The sequence below is a fragment of the Bombus terrestris genome, chromosome 17 (genome assembly GCF_910591885.1).
Source record: "Bombus terrestris chromosome 17, iyBomTerr1.2, whole genome shotgun sequence".
Lineage (NCBI taxonomy): Eukaryota > Metazoa > Arthropoda > Insecta > Hymenoptera > Apidae > Bombus > Bombus terrestris.
In genome coordinates, this window is record NC_063285.1 from 7,439,468 (window position 1) to 7,466,275 (window position 26,808).

Here is a 26,808-nt window from a genome sequence, read left to right on the forward strand (position 1 = left end):
TCTTTATTGATGTTCTGTATCGCTATACCTACTTCTTGGAGGAGAGGAGCTTTTTTTGGAGGCAGTTTGAAAGAAGGGATAGAGTTAGGTTCTTTTGACCTAAAAATTTGATCTGTTTGTCTTTTTAGATATATTTTTTTATTTTGGTCGTCTATCTTCTTTTTTATCGTAAAAATAGTTGTATTTTCGGTTGTTTATTTTGATTAGTATGTAGCTTTTGTCTCGTTGTAGCTCGCTTTCGCAGTCAAGGCGTTATGTTGGAAGGGTACTCCGATAGCTAAAACGATCCCCTTCAACATTTGTAGCAGTATTTCTAATTTCCTATGCTATGAATTTATTGTAAGGATAATTTACGGATTTTAACGGTCCGAACGGTCAAGCGCAACCCTAAGTCAATATCATCAAAGCCTCATGTACACACATTCATCTTTGTATAGTTCACGCTCTTTCTGCGAAGGATCCCACGCAATTGGGGCTCCTTCATGTAGTAAATGCCATCTTGCGGGCTAATATACCGTTAGACGATTATCTTGAAAACCAATCAGCGTGCGAATTTGGGGTCCTCCCTTTTCGGCCATGTTGGACTCTAACTCGATACGTGTTGGCTTCGCTCGAGTCTAACAACGACATCGGCAGTCTCGTTCGAGCACTTCAATCGTGAACAGGTAGAAGGCAATCAGCTCCCGTGCCTTCGAATCTCTAATCGTAGAGTAACGAACAGTTTCAATCCCTCAGTGCTCTTCAAGCGCTCGATCCTGCAGGCGTAACGATCAGTGGACAGCCCTGTGCGAAGTCTTCAGTTTTGAACGATATCTCCAAGCATACGTGAAGGTAAGTATCATTTTTAGTGATTGAACGATTAGTAAACCGTCTCATGCGGGTCTTTCAAATGCGAGCGACATCGAGACGCGTTCGCGGTCGAGTGTATCGTTAATCATTCGTATCGTCGTACGATAATTCAGCATTCGTTCGGTCGTACATCGCGTCGCGGCATTCGCTTCAGTTGCTTCGAATCGCTTAATCGTCCGCAGTAAGCATTCGTTAATTTCGTATTAATCGTCGAAGACAATTCGAAACTTTCTCATCGTTTGTTCTTCGAAATTTTGTTTTTGAGTTTTAACTTTGTCAATTGTTCTTCGCGCATCGAGTCATTACTCTCCCTCGTAAATCTGTTATGCAAGATTAACTCGACGGGGAACAAGTTACAGAGCGCGGTATCGTCGATGTCAGACACACGCGCACGTTAGACGTATCGTTATTTCTTTAACCGTTTGAGTACTAAGCAGCGTGATCGCGCTGTTTAGATTTTTCTATCGAAAAGTGCCAGTACATTTGTTGAACGCTACGGACGACTGACGATATTTTGTATTACATTGTTATCTTAATAGTTTTTATTGAACAAAATTTAAAATAATTATAAACTAATAGTACGCATATATAAAAATATAGATGTATTTCATAAGAATAACGAATATGACGAGTGCTTTTGTGCTGCTTGTTTCTTTTCGCAATCGATTAAGAAGCTATCGTGTCGTTCGGGACTTTTCGACCCTGGTTTCTCAAAGACCCCCGGGGCTCAAACGGTTAAATTATGTCAATATTACCATAAATAATTATTTTTCTATTTACTCTGTATGATTTTCGAAACATTAAAAGATTATTATTACTCGACTATTTCAATATTGATTACGATACTTTTTTAATTACGGTTAAACTTATCTCTACTGGTGTGAGAGACTGTAAAATTGATTCGAAACAGTATTTTACAGAGACTGATGAAACCGACGAGTTACATATTTATATAATTAAAAGTTATTCCTGTTTCTGATTTTTCTTTGCGAATATGTTAACTGTGCTTGAGCAGCGCTGGGTCAAATTTATCGGAAAAATATTTGAAATAGTATTTCAAGTTGTTGTTGGTCTACAGTACGAATAAAATATTTTATGTATTAAAGAAATATGTAGTAAAGAAGAAACTATCTTTATTTTCACAATGTGGTATATGAAATAAAGTATCTTATCTTTGTGTTGTAGATAGAATTTAAAATGTTTCTTAACAATGAAAATTGATTAAGCAGAAGGTTAATACAAGGGCGCAAGAATCCAACATATTTACAAATTAAATTCATGTTCTTTTTAACCCTGCTGCGGTCTCCGGGTCTCTTTGTTATTAGTGCTTTTTTTCTCTAAGAATTTCTGTATTCTTTGGACGCATAGAGCAAAATGTTATCCGACTATTGAAGCCGAAACATTTGGGAAAAAGACGTGCGATCATAGAAAATTTAGTGAACGCACTTATACAAAATTATATTATAAGACGGTAATATGACCTGCGTAGGAAAGCTGCGAAAGAAATAGCAGAGAATGTCATAAATACATCGGAACATTTCAAAGAGAAAATAAGAAGTCCTAAAAATTTCACTAATGCCAAAATTTTGTTTACAGAATAGTACCGGTTCTTTGCAATGAAAGTGTGTAGGACTGGTAAATAGGATATTTGGCCGTGATATTTACTGGATGTTATTGCTTGTTGTCGTAACCGTCGAATATATTTAAAAATGATAAATACATATACAGATTATATTCGCTGAGTCGCTCGTACACAGTATAAATCGCAAAGTAAAATTACTAATTAATACTCAGTAAATGCTCGCTAGATAATCGTCGATAACTCGGTAGATAACTTGTGATAACACTTAGATAGCTCGTCGATACAAAAAGATACTCGTAGATGCTGATAGATACTAAACTCTTTTCTATTTGGGTTTCTATTGGGTTTCGTACTGGCTGGGAGGGAGTCGGAAAATTCAAATTCGAATTTGTCTTTGTCGATCGTTACACGTAGCGGCGACGCTGTTTTTGGCCGGAGTATTTTTATTCTTACATTAAATGTGTCCGAACGATCTTGATACTCCGAAGCAAAACAACAACATGATTTGAATTGTTCTTAGTGCTTGTATTACTACAAAAGTCATTATGAAGGATATGGTAACATACTACTACATTTTCCCGGTCCTTTAGTTGGAAAAGATAACTTTCTTCTTCAAACTCTTACCGAGTAATTTAGTTGAATGGAAGACCGCAACAGGATTAAGTATGGATATTCGCTAGTAACAAGTATTATTCAAAGTTTTCTGCGCTTGGGTTACTCCTTTGTGGGCAAACACGCAATCCATTTTTTTTTTTATTTAATTTCTACTTTCCAATTTGTCCAGCCGGACATTTGTTAAATTTTTCTAAATTTTTTTGTGGATGGCTATCCCTAGCGGGATACCATCTTCGAATTTGACTATTTTATTTCTGTAGTGAGGTCAGTGGGGTGTTTTCTTTTTATTCTTCTTGCTATGAAAGTTTTGTTCGCTTCAGCAGCTAACTGATTTGGATATGTTGCCGTTCTTTCCTTGTATTTTTCTGCGTACCTGCTAATTTCTTCTTTGACCTTTGGTATTTTTAAGGCTTTGTGTATATCCTCGTTTCTGACATATCATGGGGAGTTGGCTATTGTTCTGAGTATCTTCTAGAAGCGACTCTGGTTTATTTACATGACTCATTGCTCCTGTCCCTCATAGCGGTATTCCCTACATTTTGTAAATTTATTAGTTTATTTTCCATGCTGACTTTAGAGTTTCGACTAGTTAGCCAGTACATTTGTCTTCTTTTTATCCGTATTTTGTCTATAATTGATATATATATATATATATATTGCTTTATAATTGATTTATATGTATATTGCTTTCATGAAAGTTATGAGTCTTAGTGGAGTGTTAGTATTTAACTTGCTTTGTTTGTGTTATCTGCGTGCTATTCAATTGGGTATTACGCGGTTTCCGTTTTCGTATTTTAAATGTAATGTGGTTAAATCGACTGGGGTTTGCTTTTATCTTGCAGTCATTTTTTCATTTTTCTGATACGCTCTGGTAGTAATATGACTGATGTTTCCGGATTAGAGTGCTTGTGTTACGTCGAAGGTGTCACGACCGGCTCAGTTCAAAACCGGAGATAAAGATGTGGCGGCACTCGGTAACAATATATATCGCCGAAGCGAAGTGCCTAATGAACCATCAATATCCCAACGTTTATTCCGCTTATTGTTCGAGAAGAAGGCGTGCGTGCCTATAGTCGCGGACGCCTAACAAACTGGTGGACAGTGGGGATATTGAGGGGTGACAAAAGAATCTCTTTTTGTAAGAGTTCCTTTTTTTTATTTTTCATCATAAATTTTTTTTTTGCTTTTTTTGTTATTTTACGCGACAAAGGCACGGGGTGTAGTGAAACTAAGAAATCACTGAACGTTTCCTTACGTCGTTCGAATGATTTCGCTTAGATTTAAACGTTTCAAAAGCAAGGTAAAAAATTCAGACTTTAGCTATGGCGATAGAATTTATTATGTGAATTCAACAGAGTGACGGTTAAGAATGTTTGGAAAGAATGCGATATAACGATTCTTGACTCTCCGGTGGCTAACTAATCAATGGCTGCGGTTCCGAAATATATTGATGGCCGTCAGCCCTGAGGTGATTTTCGTGTAGGACGTGTAGGGTACCAAAGAAATACTCGTTGGTGTTTAACAGTATATTTATTAGCAACTCTCGCTTTCGACTCTTTACTCCCGATTCCAACTGACGATTCTCTCCTCTCGGTTACAACTCAACTGTTTTGTTGATCCGATTCGTTTCTTTTTGTTATCCGTCAATATCCCTAGTACGCACGCGTTCGTTACGCGTCCACCACCGTTGCCACCTACTCTCTCTTTCAAATATTCGATGGAAGGACCGCATTGATATCAATGCCTCATTAGGCCTGTGGTCACTTGCGCTTTGGTAATACCGTTGGAAAGTTTTGTTGTCGAGTGCCACTACAGCCTTATTCAAGTTTTCCCACCCTTTCTGCTTGCTGGCATTTGCGCTCTATCGCCGACATTGTGTGTATGTCGCGTTACTATAATAGAGACCAAAGAAGCCGTTGTACAGTGTCACCTGACTAGTCCAGCCGTGTCGTCCGTGAATGTTAATGAGGTGGTGTGTCGTGATAGGAGCGGAAGGAATACTCAGATGTTCAACAAAAAGTTTATTAACTATTAACAATCACCAGTCAACAATTTACGATCCACAATTACGATTAATTATCGAGAGTTTATAATCGCGTATCTCGGCTCGTGTTTGCTTTTCTATGACGCTGAACCTTTCGCACTTCGCGGCTCGAGGAAGAATGAATCCTTTGTTCGAAACCAAACGGATTCTTTCCTTAGTTGCCCTTCGATATCCCTACTACACACGCGGTTATTAGATGTACTGCAGCCGTTACCGCGTATGCATTCTTCCGAATATTCGGCGAAAGAACCGTAGGGATATCGATGGTACATTAGTCGACCTTACGTTTTGAAGGTATAGCGCTTTGTGTCGCGAAGTTGTGGAAAGTTCCGTGGTCGAGTACCGCCACATTAGTATTTTGCTGTTGGTAATTATACGTAATCCGGTGAAACTAAATAGTTTTGAAATTGAAGTAGACGAGAAAATTAGAGTATTATGATGGTGCAGGACGAAAGGGCCTGATTTCCTATACAAAAATATGTCGACGATGAAGTAACAAGTTTTGACGCAAGACTTGGTTTTCTAGAAAATCAATTATGAAGTTCCGTCCACTTGACTCGCTACTTGTTAAGTATAGGAGTACCTACGTGACGGAACTTCACAATTCATTGTCTGGGAAACGAAGTCAGAATAGATTTTATATATCTGAATGCACGTCTAAAAATACCATTTTCTCTCATACATACATGTATGTTTTCTTAAATATTTTCTCTATTCGATAACATGAAATCACAAAACTGACTACTTCAGCCAACGCTCATACCGCGTTAAAAATCGTCGCTCCCCTCCTTAATAAGCTAACGAACTGTCCTGTTTTTGCATCCAGGCTTTCAGGACATAAGCACAGCACAACAGCGGCTTAAATTTAAGTTACAATAACAATCTTAAAAAAAAAAAAAATGTAATAATGCATGGCTATGACGTACCGTCGCGTATCGGTACTTTTGCCTGTACCACCCTACAATCAGAATTGAACGTTTATTCTGGAAAAAAAATCAGGTAAAAAAAAATATGTAAAAAACCTGGAATTAATAAACAAAGATTAAAAAAAAAAATACTCGTTCTCGTCCGATCACGAAAGTCAAGCAGCGCTTGGCACGGTTAGTACTTAGATGGGTGGTATTGGCTTTTTTTACTTTACCATCGCGTTTTCTTTTTTGTTGTTGTTATTATATGTTATCGTTTACCTGGAATTGTTCCCAATTAATTGCGACTCTTTTTCTGCTTTTATAAAGTGCATTATGTAATAAAATGCACCAATTTAGTGGTTTTAAAATTAATTAAAATGTTATACCATCAGCTATGACTAAATAAAGATATAGTCGAACGATATCACGCTATAAAAAAATATTAAAATACATTATGAATTTTTAACTTCACTTTCAAGTTGTGTCATTTATCTTTAGTCATCTTTAATGTTTTTAATTCTACCTATATCTTTTTATGGTTTAAATATATAATATTAATTTGATGTTTTGTATAAACAAAGTGTGAAATCGTTAAACAAGATCATTACCGTAAAATATAATTGATGACTTAAATAATTTTTATACTTGTTTGTTTTTCAAGTATTAGTGAATATTAGTCCTCCTTACGTAGGAAAATGCACGGTAGACAGCATACAGGTTGGCCTGTGCGGGCGCGGTGGATAGAGAAGCGTATAGCTCGCTCTGGCGTTAGTAAGCTATGGTCGTATACATCAAGAAAATATCTTTTTAGCATTGAACGATCGTCACCATACGTCGTATCATTCTCGCATACACGCTTACTTATATATTGCTTGGTTTATATTTTCCGATAATGTTACATGTATTCAATATTCGGAATTTCGAATATTTGGAATTTGGAAAGAATGCAAAAATACATGTGCTGAAAATCGTGACACAAACCGAAGGACGATGATTCCCTGCGCGTGGCTAAAATGTAGTCGAAAAAAATTGTTAAGCCCATAATTATTGGGTATCAATGAATAAGTCTAGTAATAATAGCAAAAACTGCTCCTATTGATAATGCATAATGAAAATGACCAACTACATAATAGGTATCATGTAAAATAATATCAATTGATGAATTAGATAGTATTACACCAGTTAATCCTCCAATTGTAAATATTAAAATGAATCCAATTGATCAAATAATTGTAATATTAAAATTTATTTTTGAACCATGATATGTAGCTAATCAACTAAAAACTTTAATTCCTGTTGGTACAGCAATAATTATTGTTGCTGATGTAAAGTATGCTCGTGTATCAACATCTAATCCAACAGTAAATATATGATGGGCTCAAACAATAAATCCTAGAAATCCAATACCTAATATAAATTATTCTTAAATATAAATATATTCATTAATCATATAATTATAATTATATAATTCTATAATTCTAATATAATTATATTCATTAATTATATAATTATTAATGAATATATTTATATTTAAGAATAATTTATATTAGGTATTGGATTTCTGGAAAAAAAGAAACTTTTGGAAATTTAAGAATAATTTATGAATATATTTAATTATAATATATATAATTATATAATTATTAATATTATAATTAAATTATATGTATTATTATTATATATAATTATATATAATTATATTATATTATTTTAATAATATTATTTTAATAATTATATATAATTATTATATAATTATATTATATAATATAATTATTATATTATATATTATATATTATATATTATATAATTTAATTATAATATTAATAATTATATAATTATATATATTATAATTAAATATATTCATAAATTATTCTTAAATTTCCAAAAGTTTCTTTTTTTCCTCTTTCATTTATAATGATTTGTGAAATTAATCTAAATCCTGGTAAAATTAAATTATATACTTCTGGATGACCGAAAAATCAAAATAAATGTTGATAAGGAATAGAATCACCTCCTCCTATAGGGTCAAAAAATTAAGTATTAAAATTACGATCAAATAGTAATATAGTAATAGCTCCGGCTAATACTGGTAAAGATAAAATTAATAAGATAACTGTAATACATACTGACCATGAAAATAAATTAATTTGATCATAATTTAATGAAAAATTTTTTATTATTATAATAGTTACAATAAAATTTAATGATCCGATAATAAAAGTGATACCTGTTATGTGTGAAGAGAAAATTGCAATATCAATTGATGGCGATGAATGAAATAAATATGAAGATAAAGGTGGATATACATATATATGCAAAATGACATTTTTCGCTTTGTTTTCGCGAAAATCAATTATGAAATTGCCCCTACTTAGCTTCGCAGTCTATTTCCTTGAAAACGAAGCCAGGCAAGATTTTACATATTTTTTTTTATCCTTCTACATAATTGTACCAAAAATACCAGGCGTAAGACTTGTTAGTGAGTTTTCCAGTTTATACAGTGATATCCAATAACGAAAATTGATAAATAATGCTCACTATAAAAAAATTCAAGGAAAGAAGATAGAAAGGATGAATAGAGCAATCAAGAGAAAAATACTACAGCAAAAATGAATCACGAACTTTCTTAGCAACACAAACTTTGGCTCTCAAAGGAAGCGGATACTCTACCGTCCGTCAAACCTGGTGAACAGGAATAAAGGGCAGAAAGTAGCCAAGGAAGTGTAAGCAAAGAAAAAAGCACAACAGGAGACGCGAACCGCGAAAAAAACGAAACCATAAATTCAGCATATAGCTCCCTATTATCAGCAATACGAACGAAAAATAGGTTCAGCGTATTGCCATCAGAAGACTCCAGCCCATCTCACACAGTAACACCCTCAAATTATAACAATATAACATATATATAACATATATATAACAATTATAACAATAAAAGAATTCACAATAATAAGGAAAAAGATCGAAAACCTAGGAAAGAAAGCATATCTGAGACACGGTAACACCCTCAAATAAAAACAATAAAAGAATCCACAAGGTCAAACTACTTTAGATAAGGAAAAAGAACAAAAACCTAGAAATTAAACCAAGTGGGCATATGACCTCTCAGGACGGGAAATCACAAGTCCGAAAGAGAATAATGAATGGACGGAGAGGTATACAATCGTCAACGTAACCCCTAACGTCCCAGGCGCAGCCCAGCGAAATGGACAACGCAGGGGGCCAATCTCCAGCGACAGCGCTACCGAGAAGTCAGACACAGCCCGGACAGGCCACCAGCTTCTCCAAGGAAGAATTCGCTGATACCACAGCCCCCTCAAATGGAGACAAACCGCCCCCAATATACATCGCCCGCCAAGACCCAAAGAACGCAGTAAAACTCGTTGAAGGGAGTCGAAACACAGTCATTCCACATTAAACGAAACGTATTCCTACGAAGTATACTAGACTTTAACAAAGCGAAAGAATTCCTAATTGTAGTTAAGACAGCATTTTACGCATACACACCCAAATCGGAGAAGTACCACACGGTCTCACTGAAGGTTCTGAACAATAGCTTCTCCGAGGCAGAGATAGTCGTAGAGTTGCAAGCGCTACAGATGTCGGAGGTCCAATTGACAAAACATTGGCGCTTCTCGACAAAAAGAACAATAGGGAACAACGTATCGCTCCCAATTTACGTAATCCAAGTATCTTCACGAAGCAATATTAGTACGTACTAAATGAACCGCATAAATTACTTCAGGGCAAAATCATGGGAAAATTTCTGGAAAAAGTCAGAAAAAATGACATAACGCAATGTCGCAAATGTAAACAGCGTTGGGCCGCATGGACCCAGCGAGTGTAAAATCAAAAAAGAAGACGCGGTAAATAAAGATAAGATGCACTGCGTGAACTGTAAAAACTACGAATATTATCCTGCTTTGCATAAAGGATGCCCAAAATTCGTGGAACTTTGCAAAAAATTTTGCGAAAATATCAACAAAAGCAAAGAATCAAAAACAAACGCGTGGCAAATTCATTCCGTAGTTCTCAGACATCCTCGGGCAAGGAATAAGCCGAAACCAAGTCTCCGAAAACCAATCACATCAAACAAATTTATTACCGCGCGTAATTCAAAATCCAAACCCAATTAAAAGCATATCCCAACTGAACGTAACAAAAACTTATCAAAGACTTCAAAAAAAGCATATTCAAATGAGCAACAGACACAATTAAACGAACTAAAACAATCATTAAAAACGCACGAAGAAAGAATTGACTGTTGCCCAAAAGGAGGCTCCTACCTAGCCATATGGCTTGGAGACACACAATTACAATTCCTTAATTTACGGGCAACTAACGCGCTCAAAATCATAGACTACGATTGCGACCATAACTCTCTCGCATTCCAGATAAACAAAAATATATCAAATTTCCTATCCCTAGAAACACGGAGTGACGGTCCCAGGTACAAATGCAAAAATAACAAACTAGGAAAAATGACAAAATCAGCTCGAAAAGAACTGCGTCCTAAATATCCGCAACAATGTCAACCTAACAAAGAGGCAAATCGACTCATTTGTAGACGAACTAGAAAAACACGTACAAACTGTTCTTCAAGAATCCGTAGTAAAAATAAAACAAAAGTCGCCTTTCGAACCCTATATCTATAACAAAAGAAAATTACGAGACAAAAGCTCCATGCCATGCAACATAAACAATCTAAAATAAAACTATTCCTACGATAAAGGAGATGATTTAGAATTATTAAAGTACTTTTTGCACAAAATACAGTTGCGCAAAAAGGACTCTGTTGGCATGTTCCACAGGGAAATCAAATTTTTACATAAAAAAAGCCAAACTCTATCCCATCTCTGAAACTGCCTTCAGACGAGAACGATTCCATTCCGCAAGGTATGAGCGTTAATTGAAATAAGTGATTTTCTTATTTGCTTTTAATGTACAAAAAAAGAACATTTGAAATATATAAATGTGTGCAAGAATGAGTGATATATGGTATTAGTCTCGTGATACTAAAACATTTCTATTTCTCTATGTTTAGATTATAGATTATTAAAAATAGATTATTAAGGAAAGTAGGAAAGATTGGAAAAATAAAATAAAAGTAGTACTACGTAGTAGTACTGTGTGCTCGGCTTAACTTTCGTAATCGCTTGTCAGTGAACTATGTACTCCTTCTGTATCCATAGTTTATCTTTTACTTGGGATACCGATATCGATTTGTCCGATTCGGTTATTTCTCTTGTTTTCGCTATATATACTTTATCCGTTAGATCACGGCTAGAAAGAAGTTGTTTCTATGTATCAGATCTTGAACGCTTGTTCAAATTTCCAAATGTCCATCAGTTTACATACGAAATTCCGTCCCATACCCGACAGGATACTTTTAGGTGCGGGAAATATGTACGCATAGTGATTTCAAATTTCGTTAATGATCTAGTTGGCTGTTTGGTCTTTAATGGGAAAAATGGGGTGTTTAGTCGATATCTCTTGGATAAGCCGGGTAAATTGGTTACCTTGTTCGGCATTTATGAGAGATCGTAATATGTCTATTGCGATTTTGTCGTTTGGGCTGATGGTTGTGTGAGTTTTTCCGGGTTGTGTGAGTTACTCCGATACGATCGCGATATGATACGCGGCTACTAAAGTTCGGTGATCTACCGATTTCTCTATCTCCTCGATACGGGACAAAGTGTTGGCTACGTTATTATCTAGCTCCTTTATATATCGGATGTTGGTCGTGAATTGTCCAATACAATTGAAGGTGGCAGAATTGTCGCGGCAAACATTTGTCGAGATTTTGATTGAATGCGTATGTAAGGGGCTTGTGATTCGTATAAGTTTCAGAATCTGTTCCTTTGACGGCGTATCTAAAGCGTTTAAGCGCTGTGTACATTGAGAGTAGTTCGCAATCATACGCGCTGCACTTTCGCTGCGGTTTTCCTAAGGAATCCTAACGGCTGCCATGTATCGTTGACGTGTTGTTGCAGCATCACCTGCATCGCGTAACGTCCGCGAGAACACGTTCCGATTCGCTAAAACTGTTTCGAATTTGCTCCGACCATTCGATGGGCGCGTTGTCTTCTTTCGCACCTTTTAACAGGTCGTTGAATAGTTGTAGATTTGGCTGCGTACTCTTGTATGAAACGTCGGTAGAAGTTAATGACTTCGAGGTACCTTCGCAGATGTTTGACAGGGTGCGATGCTTCGAAAATGGCGTCAACAAGGTTCGGCTAGCGATTTCATCTCGTCGGCGGTTATGGTATATCCTAAAAATATGATCGCGCTCGCGCCAAATTCACATTTCGCAGGATTTATTGCTACGGCGTACTCGTCTAAGCGTTCAAATGAATTTAGTAGATGCGTTGACGGTGCTGTTCTTCATCTTCCGAAGCTATCAGAAAGTCGTCGACATACTCGTAAACGAAATCTAAACCGCGTATGATTTCATCGACGAACCTTCGATATGTGTGTGCCACATTTCGAAATCCGAACATGGCATGAATTGCATCGAACAAACTGAACAGCGTCGTGATCGCTGTTTTTCGACGCCCTGGGGCGCTACAATAATTATTTGATATGCGTGAACGAGATTGATATTCGAGAAAATGCACTTATTAAGTAGTTGCTGTGCAAAACCTTCTATGTGCGGTGGCAAATACCTATCGGATATGTTGTGAGCGTTCAGCGCTCGGTAGTCGCCACAAATCGTACGCCTCCTCCTTTTTTGGGGGCGACGAGCTAGGGTTGATGTCCATAGACTCTTCGACGGTCTAATCACTCCTTGCTCTATCATCTTGAATTTCACCATCATTTGTTTGAACTGGTCGGGGTCGAGGCGTCGTTGAGGTTTGTTGTTGGCTGGAATCCTGGCGTAGTTTTGATGTGGTGTTCCACACCGTGCCGTGCTGTACTTCTTCCGAAAATGGACGGCTCGGTTAAATCCGAGAATTCCGTCAGGAGTTAATAGTAGGTTTATTCGCAGATCGATGCTACGGGGGCCTTGGCCGCGTATCCCATTAATGACAATTGTTATTTCGCGTAGAGGAGCCGTTTGTTTCGTGAGTCTACGAGCAACCATAGCAGCTCAAAAAGTTCATGCCGATGATGAGAGTTTGATTGTCAGCTACAAGGAAACGCCATTTGAAGGCTAGTCTGAGGACTGGTTCAGGTTAACCACGATGGTACCGTATGTCGCGATTCGTGTTCTGTTGGCCACGATCAATTCATACTCGTTTCTGATCGAGTGTGCGCGTAATCTGCTCTGTCAGTACATATATATACATAAATAAATAAATAAATAAATTTAATATATTCAGTTTAAATAATTATAGAATCATTCTATAATTAATGAATAAATTAGTATAATAAAGAAAAAAATTATTATACAGAATATATATAAATAATTTAAAGTTTTAATAAATAAAATTAGGGGTATTAATAGAATAATTTCAACATCGAAGATTATAAATGTTAATGAAATTATACAAAATGGGAGTGAAAAAGGTAAATTTAGTTTTGTAATTGGATTAAATCCACATTCATATGGAAGATTTTTTTCAAAATTTATTTTTTTAATTATAGATAAAAATTTATTTAAAAGTAAGATAATTAAAATAACAATTAAAGTTATTGAGTAAAAAATTATAATGTTAATTAAATATATTAAGTTATCTTAAATTTTTTAATTGGAAATTAATTGTAATAGTTATATTATATATTTAATTTATTTATAAAAATTAAATAATTTAAATAAATAAAGAATAAATTTTAATTTATTAAAATATAGTAAAATATATAAATAAATAATCAAATTACATCTACAAAATGTCAGTATGAAATTGAGAATTCAAAATTAATATGATGAATTGATGAAAAGTGATTTTTAGATATTCGAATAAAAGAATATAGAAGTATTAATGTACCAATAAGAGCATGAATTCCATGAAATCCGGTTGATAAATAAAAAACTGATCCAAAAATTCTATCATTAATACAAAAAAATGAATTGTAATATTCAAAAATTTGTATTAAATTAAAATAAAACCCTAAATGCATATGCATATATCGGCGGGATACAGATCCGTTTTCGTGCGCCGCTTTCACGGTCAGCTGTTTCCGGGATTCCACGTGCACGGAGGATACTTCTTTATGCGGTCTTGAAACGTCGCTTGGTCGTAACAGAAGCCTGACAGCTGCAGTCTTTCTCTCGAATATGAGTTACGACGACCCTTGCTTCGTCGTCGTGAAGGGCGGCCATTGCCGAAACTTATATGCGCCCGCAGTTGGATAATTTGTTCGTTTAACTCGTTATAGCAGCCGACCTAAGGTTCGCTTGCTCTAGCGTTTTGTATTCGTTCCCGTGGTTCGCTTACCGCCGTCTTTCGGGATGTGCCTGGTCGAGTCTCATAGATCCAATCCATCAAACCCGTCAGGGCTTTCGGATTAGATTCCGTCGCGGCGACTAGTATTAAGTATGCGTCTGCCTGCAGGTGGTTCTTCCAAAGCGCTAGGACGAGCTGGTCTGGGACCATGGGGATGGCTAGTTTCTTCAGGTCGCGGTAGAACTGCGACGGCATTCGGTATCAGATTTCCTCGCTCTCGAGCATTTTTCTCATCTTCGTACCGTCGGAATCGGCCAATCTCTTAATCAGCTCGCTTTTAATGCGTTCGTAGCGTTCTATCTCAGGCTGATCAACCACTATATCTTCCATTTGAGCTAGGATTGTTTCATCTAGATTCGCGACAGTAGTAAGATATTTCAACTCGTCTCTCGGGTTACGCGCAAACTTAATGTACGTTTCAAACGTTACGGACTACAGGGCGATCCTATGCGGCTAAAAATCTAGGTAGTTGATTAGGATTTTCTCAAGAGGTTCTCAAAGTTTTCTGGATCAATATGTTTGATACGTACGATTTGTGCAAATTTACTGATTTGATTTAATTTGTCAGAATTTTCTATCTCGTTTGTAACGTGACAGATTTGCGTACCAGTGTTGAATAAATATATTAATGCGGGCTTTCTTTCAATGTCCTGGCTCGAAGTCGGAATTTGACCTTGTTCTGTCTGTGGTGTTCTGGAGTGGATATATAATCTCGTGTAGAGTTTGTGCATTGTTAGTGACGTTGTACTGATACTTTGCAAGGAATGGGATTCGGAATATTCCATCTTCGATTAGGCGACAGTTGTTAGAGATTACGTGGAATTGATAGTTTTTCTTGGGCATGATCAGGTTGCAAATCTTATCGCTGTTGTGTTTGTCATCGCTCATTCGGAAACTCTTTAGGTTAGAGGTATTGTCGTTTAGTGGAAGCTCTCCTTTTATGAGGTGTATTCCTACTCCGGCAACGATAAAGAATGTCGCTACTCTTCATCATTTCGTTACGATATAATTACCAGTAATCTTTCAGTGGTGGTGCGGTAGATTTTAGATATGTTCCTTTATTGGGTTTCTTTATTGGTTGGTTCACTTACATGCGATCTTTCCATGCCGGATGAATGGAAAATTTAGCGAGTAACAGCTCTCGCTCGGGTGTCCGATCCGTGATACTCGGAACATATTTTCGCTCGTCCATTCGGAGGCTGGTTATTTACCTTTTCGAATCTTCTTTGAGCTTCGTTTGGTTTACGTGATGCCAGTGTTATCGCTGGTCCGCGTGCTCCTTCTTTTCCTCTGATATATAGCTCCATTTCCGATGCGAGGTTCTGGGCTTTGACCAGTGTATCTGGCTGACTTGGGATATCTTATTGTCCGATGTCTTCTTTTGGGTTCATCATGTATGCTTTTATTGCGTCGACTGTTTCTTGTTTTCTAACGATTCTTCTGCTTCCAGCTTTTGATTGTTTGTTTGGAATGGCATAAATTAATTCGTTTAATTGCTGTCTGAAGCGCATATTTTATGATTTTACGCCTTCCGTGCTTCCTTTTCTAATCGTTCTAAGTTTGTCGCGGCAACTGGTCGCTGTATTTGGGATTGAAACGCTTTGCCTTTGTGCAGTGTGTAAATCTTTGTGGTTTTCCATTTTAACGAAGCAGGTTCCTCTTTTCTCATTTTCAGTTATTTTCTTGACAAGAATTAATTTTAGAAGCAATGGTTTTTGGTAGCATTGGTTTCTGCCGTACATAACATTCTTCATAAAGTCGTCTACACCAACGACGTCTCATCCTCGCAAGGTTTCCACTTATTCGTTGAAAACTTTTGCTGGTAATTCTCCTGGGTTTTCCGTGGAGCTCCTCCATGCTTGACGGGAAGGTCCAGCTGTAGGTTGCGTTACCGGCACAACTTTTGCTGATATAATCGGCTCTTCTTTCGAGTCATCGGAGAATGTTTCTGTTCCTTCAGTGAGCATGGTTAGGTGCAGAGCTTTACTGAACTCGTCTGTCTCTTGTCGTCAGTCCAGTACTTGTTGCAACACATTCGAGTCGGCTGAGGGTGTGTAGTCGTTGGTCGAGTCATTGTGATGTCGTCAGAAGATTCGGGATCGAAACTAGGTCTTCGATTTCTATGGCTTATGAAAGCCAGTTTGGTACATTACCTAGAATACTCGTGTCTTCAACTGGGATGATCGTAGTCCTTCAGTTGCTGAACGTCCGAAGAGTTGGTTGGAAGTTTACCCGTTGAGGATGATGAGTATCCTGGGAGGGATGGCCAAATTTGTCACGTCGAAGACGCGAGAAGCTTTCTGCAAACTTAAGTACTCAATTCGGTGGTGCAAACCGTATTCATTCCTTGCGCACAGCATGTCGAAAATGTAACATTATAATTTTTAAATACAATGTTTCAGTTTGAAGAAAATCAATTTAAAATGTTCCGTCCACTTCATTTTCGTTATCTTCCAAGTGCACGCGTACATGACAGAACCTCGTAGCCACTGTTTTGAAAGTGAAGCTATGATTAATTTTATATATCTGAATGTATGTATGCAAATGCAACTTGCTTTTACGCCAATTCATATTTCTTTAAGTATTCTATTCTTTTTTGAAGATCAAAAACAAATAAGAAAGCCAGTTATATGCCAGCCAATGCTCATACTGCGCAAACAAAGATACCACGCGTAGGACTTACCGGCGAGTGTGTCAAATTATACAGTAGCATTTAGTAACAAAAGTGATAAATAGTGCACGTGTTATCCTCACTATGAAAACAGTCAAGAAAATAAAAGAAGACAACGGAAATGGTGACCAAAGCAACGAATCGGAACCCTCCATAAGCGAAAATGAAAATACCAACCAAAAGAAAGATTCTACTACCAAAATCAACCACCGACCTTCTTAGTTTCACAGCCCTGGCATTCCGAAAGACGCGGAGACTCGACTCTCCGCCAAATCTAACGAACAGGAACAAAAGGAAAGAAAGTAGAAAGTAAAAGCAAAGAAGAGAACACAAATAAGAGGCGAAAGACACGAAATCATTAACCCAGCGGAAGGCTTCCCATTAGCAGCAACAAATGGAAACCTCGTCTAGAAGATTTCATAAACAATGTCATGTACATAAGAAACCTATGCTACCATAACCATTACTTCAAAAATTTATATTTTAAGAGAAAATAAAAGGCAAAACCTTGCAATACCAAATAACAGTAACCAATTGCCTCGATAATCTTAGAACGACCAGACAAGGAAATACGGAAAGCAAAATCATAGAGTATGCGCTTCAGGCAACAATTAAATGAACTAATTTATGCCATTCCAAGCAAACATTCAAAACCTGTAAGCGGAAGAAGAAGGAGAGAAAAGCGATGCAATAAAAACGTACGTCATGAACCTTAAAGAAGACATCGGACAATAAGTTGTTCCAAGTCAACCAGGTACACTGGTCAAGGCCCAGAACCTCGCATCGCAAATGGAGCTACATATCAGAAACAAGCCAAGAGCACGGAGACCAGCCATAACACTGGCAACGCGCAAACTGAACGAAGGCGAAAGAAAATTTGAATAGATAATCACTTTCCGAATGGACGAGCGAAACTAGTATGTTCCAAGTGTTTACAGAACGGACACTCAACCGAGAGCTGTTATTTTCGAAATTTGCGATTCACCCACCATGGGAAGGTCCCACCTCGAATGACCCAAACGATAGGGGAACCAGGACGTAACATATCTAGAATCAACTGCACCACCAACGAAATATTATTGCCAATTATACTGTAACGTTAAGATGAAGAGGCCATATTCCTCATCGTTACCGAAGTAAGAATATACCTCATAAAAGGAAAAAGCCCCACCAAACGACAAAACCTCTTACCCAAAGAGTTTCTTAATGGACAGTGATAAACCCACCGGCGATAAAATTTGCAATTTGATCATGCCCAAGAAAAACTATCAGTAGTCTCTAACAACTTTCGCCTAATCGAAGATGGAATACTCTGAATTCTATTCTTTACAAAGTATCGGTACAGCGTCGCTAACAACGCACAAGCTCTACACGAGATTATATTATCATTTCAGAAGTCCAGACAGGATCTAGTGAAACTCCGACTTCGATCCGATACATTAAAGAAAAATTCCGTGAAGGAGGTGAACGTGATAGCGCTACAGAGACCTCGATTGCCGCAAATTAAGAGTGTTTGCGCAATGGAAAGAGCGAGCGAGCAAATACACGCGTCGAATGCCGCCGACAGGGTTGACGCAGTGCAAGGACACCGCATACCGCCGTTATGGCCGCATAGGGTCGTGCTAAGTCGTAAGTCATATTAGAAACGTACCTTGAGTTCTCACGTATCGCGAGTGACGAGTTGGAGTATCCTATTACTGTCGGGAAACTGGATGAAGCAATCTTGGCTCAAATGGAGAATATAGTGGTCGATCAGCCAGAGATGGAACGCTACGAACGTATTAAAAGCGAGCTGGTTAAACGACTAGCCGATTCCGACGATACAAAAATGAGAAAATTGCTCGAGGACGAGAAAATCGGAGACTGGATGTCGTCGCAGTTCTACCGTGACCTGAAGAAACTGGCTACCGCCTATAGTCTCAGACGATTCCGTTCTGATACTTTGGAAGATCCACCTGCCGGCAGACGTGCAGTTAACCCTAGCTGCTGCGACGGATTCCAAGCCGAAAGCCGTGACAGAGCTGGCGGACAGGATCCATGAGACTCGAACGGGCACATCCCGAATTGTAGCGGTAAGCGAGCCACGGGAACGTATACAAAACGTTAGAGCAGGCGAACCATGGGTCGGGTACAACAATGCGTTGAACGAACAAATTATTCAATTGCGGGCGTAAATAAGCACGCGGAGTTTCGAGAATGGCCGTCCTCCACGACGAAGAAGCAGTAGTCGTCGTAGATCATATTTGAGAGAGAGACTGCAGCAGCCCCGCCTCTGCTACTACCACGTAACGTTTCAAGAACGCGCAATGAAGTCCCCGTACATCTGGAATCATCGAAACAGCTGACCGTGGAAGGGGCGCATGAAGACGGTTCTGTATCCCGCCCATATTCGTCACGGACAAGAGTTCGAGAACTCCCTTCCTTGTGGACACAGCCGCCGATATGTGTGCGCACTGACAGAGCTGATTACGCAGACCCACGATCAGAAACGAGTAGGAACTGATCGCGGCGAACGGGAAGCAAAGAGCGACATACGGTACCATCGTGATTAACCTGAACCTGAGCCTCAGACTAGCCTTCAAATGGCGTTTTGTAGTAGCTGACAATCATTCACCAACCGTTGGATTGGACTTCTTCAGCTACTCGTGGACTCGCGGGACAAATGACTCCTCTATACGACAAACCAATTGTCATCAATAGGATACGCGGCCAAGGCCCACTTACCATCGATAAAGACAATAATCGGCGAATAAACCTACTATCAACTCGTGGCGGAATTCTCGGGTCTAACCCGGCCGTCCGTTTTCCGAAGAAGTACAGGACGGCACGGTGTGCAACATCACATGAAGACGACGCCAGGATCCCCCGTCATGAGCAAGCCTTGACGACGCCTCGCCCCCGACCAGTTCAAACAGATGAAGATGGAATTGAAGATGATGATAGAGCAAGGAGTGATTAGACCGTCGAACAGTCTATTGCCATCACCGTTGCACGTCGTCCCCAAAAAAGACAGAGGTCTACAATCTGTGGCGACTATCGAGCGCTGAACGCCCATAACATATCCGAGAGGTATTCGTCGCCGCACATCGAAGATTTCGTACAGCAACTACATGATAAGCGCATCCTCTCGAAAATCGATCTTGTTCGCGTGTATCATCAGATTCCGGTGGCGCCCGAGGACGTCGAAGAACAGCGATCACGACGCCGTTCAGTTTGTTCAATACAATTCAAATAACGTTCGGATTTTAAAATGTGGCACAAACGTATCAAAGGTTCGTCGATGAAATCATACGCGGTTTAGATTTCGTTTAGACGAAGAGGGAAGACGAAGAAGATCACCGAACCTTAGCAGCCGCGCGGCAAAACGTAGCTGAATTGCGCGAAATTGACAACGAGAGAAACTGGATTGTATCAGAGCAAAATAGCAACCCGTAATTATTGACGCACCCGCTAACCCAAATGACAAAATCGCAGTGAGTATATTCCGATCTTTCATAAAAACCAATTTATTCTGTCTATCCAAGACAATTGGATAAATATAAATGTATTCCTTAGTAACAGCAGTAATCAAATGCCAACAATCCATCGTTATAACAGTTGTCTACCTGTTTCACGGACAGTCGCATCTAATTATCAAGAAGAAAATGTGTTGTTTGTTTGAAAAATGAGAGAATGCAGAAAATGCGATGTCGGATTATGTATCGATAATTGTTTTGAAATTTTGCTGAATTATTAACTTGTGTTATATTTACTAAATTTAGTTTTCTAGTTTATTATCCAAATTCTAGTTAATTGTAAATTTCAATGTTTATAATAAATAATTAATACTAAAAAATAACGCTCTTGAATTATTTAATCTCGTGCAAAAGAATTACTATAACTTATTACGATTTGAATAGTCAATCAATAGAGTTCAGTGTAACGAAAAAGTACTCCGTCCACAGCAATCCTGAGCGCTAGCCGCGCGCCGTCCGTAAGGACCGCATAGGCCGCGATTATTCAACGCTCTAAGAGATAAGGGCAGTTCCACTTGGATTCAGTTTCATACAGATAAGTTCTATTTGTGTAGTGGACAAGTACGTTTAGTCACGCCAGAATCCTGTATCACATCGCATTCGTTATTACGTTTACCGTTGTTTCGTTATCAAACCTAAGTTCGTTGTCATCGGCATATCGATTGTCCGATCGCCGCTCTTACTTGTTAACTTGTTGCCGATTTAAAAGGCACTATAAAATGTAAACAAAGTAGAGAATTTTCAAATGTATTGACTTGTGAAGTATGTTATAAAAAGATTCACGTTAAAAGAATTTTGCAAATTCTGTGATATGGTAAAATATCAACCAGATTTAATTTTGTGTAGAAAACAACCAGGAGTTGATAAGATTTATACTTGTACTAGGTTAAATTGCAATTCTGAATTTTAGGTTAGGTTTGCTTTATTAGTTTACGAGAATACTATTTTTTTTACGAAATTCTTACTCAAAGACAAAAGAAATTATTTTATTATTGTTATATTTAAATAAATATTTGATTATTACAAATGTTAACTATAATATATTTTCATTAGAAGTATATATATATATAGAGAGATATTGTTATAGAAGTTGTTGATAGAAGTATATATATATATATATATATATATATATATATACTTCTGATGAAAATATATTATAGTTAACATTTGTAATAATCATATATTTATTGAAAAAATAACAATAATAAAATAATTTCTTTTATCTTTAAGTAAGAATTATATATATATATATATAGGGATATTGTTACATAAACAACAAACTTACTTAATAAATAATTAATCTGTTTGTACCTTCATTGTTAATTGATTATATAATAACAATTTTTCAATATATACGTTTGTCAATAGTATATGTGTCAAAATTCTTGTATAAATATGTCGGAGATGGAAAGACCTGGAACTTGAGGAAAACTCCTAATACTGTAATTTGGATTCTACCATAACCGTAGTTAAGCAATCACCTTATCGTCCTTCATCCCGATTGTAATTGTCTAAAATCTATGAGAATGAGCTTGGGTTCGAGGTGACAACCAGTCACCGAACGAAGCCGCGGTCAAGGGACGAACGTTTTATCTAACAAAGTTATGGAAAAAGTCTATAGCCCTCCATAGAAAGAAATAGTTGTAGCGGCACTCGACAGTAAACATTCTAACGGTTTCTGTCCCGTGGCCCGTCATACGCAGACCCTATTCTTTGGGTAGGTTGATTGCCGGTTGTCGAGACATATTCGCAAAATATCTTCAGCCAGCCTGATGACCTGTTATAAATCTTAAGCCTTAATTAACGAAAATAGGCAAACAGTCTTTTCCGCGAACGACACTTCCAAAGACTGACCAATTAACAATAACGGCAATTTCCCTCACTCTCCGAACGAAGACTTTTCTCCACGAATATAAAAGACGTGGTACCGCGAGAGAAGAGTTCAGTTTTTCCTAGACAGCGTCACTGTGACGGAGAGAGGATTTCGAGTACGATCTCATCAACTGAGGTATCATTTAGACAGAGTACTTACTCCACGTGCTAACTGAGAGTACCACCTAGACGTTGCCGACGAGTAAAGAGTAAACAGTCCCGTTGACCGCGGATTCGTTATCGAATCTAAGACCATTGTCATTAGCGTCGCGAGTGTCTAACCGCCGCAGTTATTTGTCAAATCTATCGTCTCCATACTTGTGCCAATAAACTCTGTATGGTACCATAATAATAGCTAATACCGATGAAGATTCATTGAACGCCCACACCTCCAATCCTACCGTGAACCCGACAGATATATATATATATCTGTATAGAATTTTTTACCTTAACTTCTATAAAATTAACCTTTTATTTACATTGTACTCCATTTACATTGAAATTTAAGAAATGAAGAAGTAAAATTAAAATTATTGGATAAATTTTTATGATGAAAATTATTGTTGAACCGTTATTGAACTTTTTATGATGCAAATCGAATTTTTTATTTACAGCAATGGAGAGGTTATATGACAGATATGACTGTACATGTCCAATTTGTGATTCTTATGTAAGAGCTTGTACTCTGGCTTGGATTTGCGAGGAATGCAATCAAGCCACATCTTATCAAGCTCAAGGATCTTATCAAGCTCAAGGACCTTGTCAAGCTCAAGGATCTTGTCAAGCTCAAGGACCTCGTCAAGCTCAAGGACCTCGTCAAGCTCAAGGACCTCGTCAAGCTCAAGGACCTCGTCAAGCTCAAGGACCTCGTCAAGCTCAAGAACCTCGTCAAGCTCAAGAACCTCGTCAAGCTCAAGAGCCTCGTCAAGCTCAAGAGCCTCGTCAAGCTCAAGAGCCTCGTCAAGCTCAAGAGCCTCGTCAAGCTCAAGAGCCTCGTCAAGCTCAAGAGCCTCGTCAAGCTCAAGAGCCTCGTCAAGCTCAAGAACCTCGTCAAGCTCAAGGATCTTGTCAAGCTCAAGGACCTCGTCAAGCTCAAGGACCTCGTCAAGCTCAAGGACCTCGTCAAGCTCAAGGACCTCGTCAAGCTCAAGGATCTCGTCAAGCTCAAGGACCTCGTCAAGCTCAAGGACCTCGTCAAGCTCAAGGACCTTGTCAAGCTCAAGGACCTTGTCAAGCTCAAGGACCTTGTCAAGCTCAAGGACCTTTTCAAGCTCAAGGACCTTTTCAAGCTCAAGGACCTTTTCAAGCTCAAGGACCTTTTCAAGCTCAAGGACCTTTTCAAGCTCAAGGACCTTTTCAAGCTCAAGGACCTTTTCAAGCTCAAGGACCTTTTCAAGCTCAAGGACCTTTTCAAGTTCAAGGACCTTTTCAAGCTCAAGGACCTTTTCAAGCTCAAGGATCTTGTCAAGCTCAAGGATTTTATCAAGCCACATATGTTGTATATGATGGAACCGATGTATCTGATGCCTATTTTTGCAGAAGATATACAATCCAAGAGCAGTATCAAGTAAGTTTTTAAAAGAGTAATTTAATATGTGTTCTTAATATATTACGTTCTTTATTTTTTAATATAAAATTATGAAATTTGATTTATTAACCCTTTGCGGATGGGACGGTTCGAAGCCAACCGTAAAATAACACACATATGAGTCTTTTGATTCAATCAGTTGTTTTCGCCGAATATAAATGAGTTTTTCGCTCATAGTGACGCGTTTACATGGGCCACATATATGAGTCGTTCGGCTCTATCAGTTGTTTTCGCCAAACGCATATACGAGTTTCTTGGCCAAATTGATGGCTAACGCAGAACGCATATATGCGGCTGTTGTCCGCAAAGGGTTAAATAGCCTGATTGTTAACTATTGTGATTTATATCTTTGTTATTTATCATTTTATGTCATACTTCAAAGCTGGTTTACAATATTACTTAATTTTTTATATATTCCTATAAGAAAAGCTGAATAGTAAAAGATTTAAAGAAAGACAAAAATTAAAAATTGATTATGATTAAATGGATTGATTAAATGAATGTTTTTAATGTATCTATTTTATATATTTTGTATATAATACTTTACCTACATTGTTATAATGAAAATAAAGTAAAAGTAGGGAATGAAGAAACTTTAAAAATGATTATATTAGTTTAATTATAATCAGGAAAACATCTTATATTCTAATGGAGATGATATTAAAGAAATACATTGATAAAAATAAAATTTCTTCGCATATAAACTTTGTTATTTAGAACTGCAATTTCATTTGAATACAATATATGTATATCAATTATTATACCTATTTATAAATTTATTTGTAAATATGAGCTTTGTAAGAGTTTTTAAACAGAAGTATCTTATTTTGTCACCTATATTACAAAAGTAGTTAGTTTTCGTCATTGCTTTTTTGTCCAGGTTTACCTTTCTTTCTTGTGTTTCTTTCCTTTTTCTCTGATCTTCGTATTGTCCCAAGATTCCCATTAGGTCATTTGTTGATTGTACAATTTCTTTCTCGATTTTATCTCCGATGTCGATGGATAATCCAATGACAATGTAATGTATCCTCACGTCTTCAGCCATTTTCCTCTTTACCTCAAACATTAATCGTTCTTTCTCTAAGGCATGGGGGTAATTTCTGCTTCCTCTAGGAAAATGCCTCGGAATACGAAGTTTAAATCCGTATCGATATATACCGCTGCCGTCTCGTCATCCATCGTGAGTTTAACGTTTCTATACTGGCCTACCTTGGTTAGACCGTTTGCGGCCTTCTTCACTGTTGGTAAAATTGAGTAATTGCTGATGGTAATTTCTTGCTTGATATTCCGGCGGGAAAATATAGCATACTTCGTCTTCTGGTCTTCTTATAGATTCTCTATACCCCCTATTTTCTCCCCTTTCGCGTTTTCGTTCATGACGATACGTAGGTTAACTTTCAAAGGCGTAGCGAAAATCGATTTATAAAGTCCAATTCTCGGATAATTCAGGGATCGATTCTTAAGTCTGAAAATCGAATTTATTGTAACAATACATAAATCAAATACAGAGGTAAACAACAATTGATGATATTTAATAACAATAAATAATAATAACTAACAAAGCTTTGTACAAGCTTTGTGTTTTCTACCTGAAAATCGTCACACCGTCCGTTAAACAGAGAAAGTTCCTATGTTCATCCGCGTTTGAACTCTTAGGGAGTTTACATATATATGTATATATCTTGTGAAATTTTTATTTTATTTAAAATAAGAAAGGCAACAAAAAGAATTCAATAGTATTGTTCACGACTTTTCAGACGAGTGGGAAACATCTAAATAACTTTTTTGAAGAAAAATTTATAAATTTAATGCTTCAATCTTTTAAAAGTATAGTTTATTTCTCTGGTCCCATGTGGGCTGGAATTACAATAAATAAAGTAATGTTTAAATCCGAAATGGACATTGATCAACCTGATTGATATAATTATAATAAATGTATAGTTCATTTCTCATATTTTGTAATTTATACAATTTTTAATAAAAGCAATTTGTTAATATTATATGCATATTTTTTAGCAAGCAGAGGGAGATTGTGAGAAAGGAAAAGATAGAGAGAGAAAGAGAGAAATATTTACATAATTTTCTTGTTTATGTATTTAAGAGATACTTCAATTTACAACTTTCATTTTAAATAGTATGCTGGATTTACATCTAAATCTTGTTTAAAGCACGTTATCAATTCTTTTTCTATGACAATGTCAATCGAATAGAGACTGTGCAGCACTACTATACTAAGTATTATGTACTCCAGCAATAAAAGTACCATATAGAGTGCTTCATTTTAATTCATTTAGATAAGTATTTTCATAAAAAAGATATGAAAATATATCTAAATAAAATCAAAAGTTGTAGACAGTTACAGCATATCAAGGAAGACAGAATGTGCTGACATTTATATATATATATATGACTTGTAATGTGTTATAATAGATTAAGATTTGAAATTTGGTTTGTTGCAGCAATGTTCATAGATTGTCCATAGATTGTAAATCTTGGGAGTGGAGAGACTGATCTATACTATGAAAGAAGAAAATATGGGTTTAATAGAAGATAAGGACTGATACCAACAATTTTTAACATGTATAAAATGTTTTTAATAATTGCAAATAAACAACTGTTTTTATAAAATTGTAATAATTTCTATTTTTTAATTTAAAAACTCAATTTCAAATTGGCGATCATAGAATCCTTTTGTTACAGAATGTGTGTACGAATTAACATTTTTGTAAGTTGTAAAGAAACTTAAAATGGAGAAATAAATTGTAATCGTGCATAGAGAA

The 26,808-nt window shown here is 37.0% G+C and overlaps 1 protein-coding gene across 1 annotated transcript; it reads left to right on the forward strand.

Annotated features, from left to right (window-relative positions):
- The first annotated feature begins 608 nt into the window (after positions 1-608).
- On the forward strand, positions 609-26,808 carry LOC125386650 (glutenin, high molecular weight subunit DX5-like). The gene is made up of 3 exons (XM_048413647.1): positions 609-831; positions 23,055-24,007; positions 26,488-26,808. Exons 2-3 carry the CDS (start codon positions 23,057-23,059, stop codon positions 26,497-26,499), a joined length of 963 nt encoding a protein of 320 aa, XP_048269604.1. The 5' UTR covers positions 609-831; positions 23,055-23,056; the 3' UTR covers positions 26,500-26,808.

Excerpts from the sequence above, each read along its gene's own strand:
- LOC125386650 (XM_048413647.1), top strand. The coding sequence starts at position 23,057 with ATGGAGAGGTTATATGACAGATATGACTGTACATGTCCAATTTGTGAT.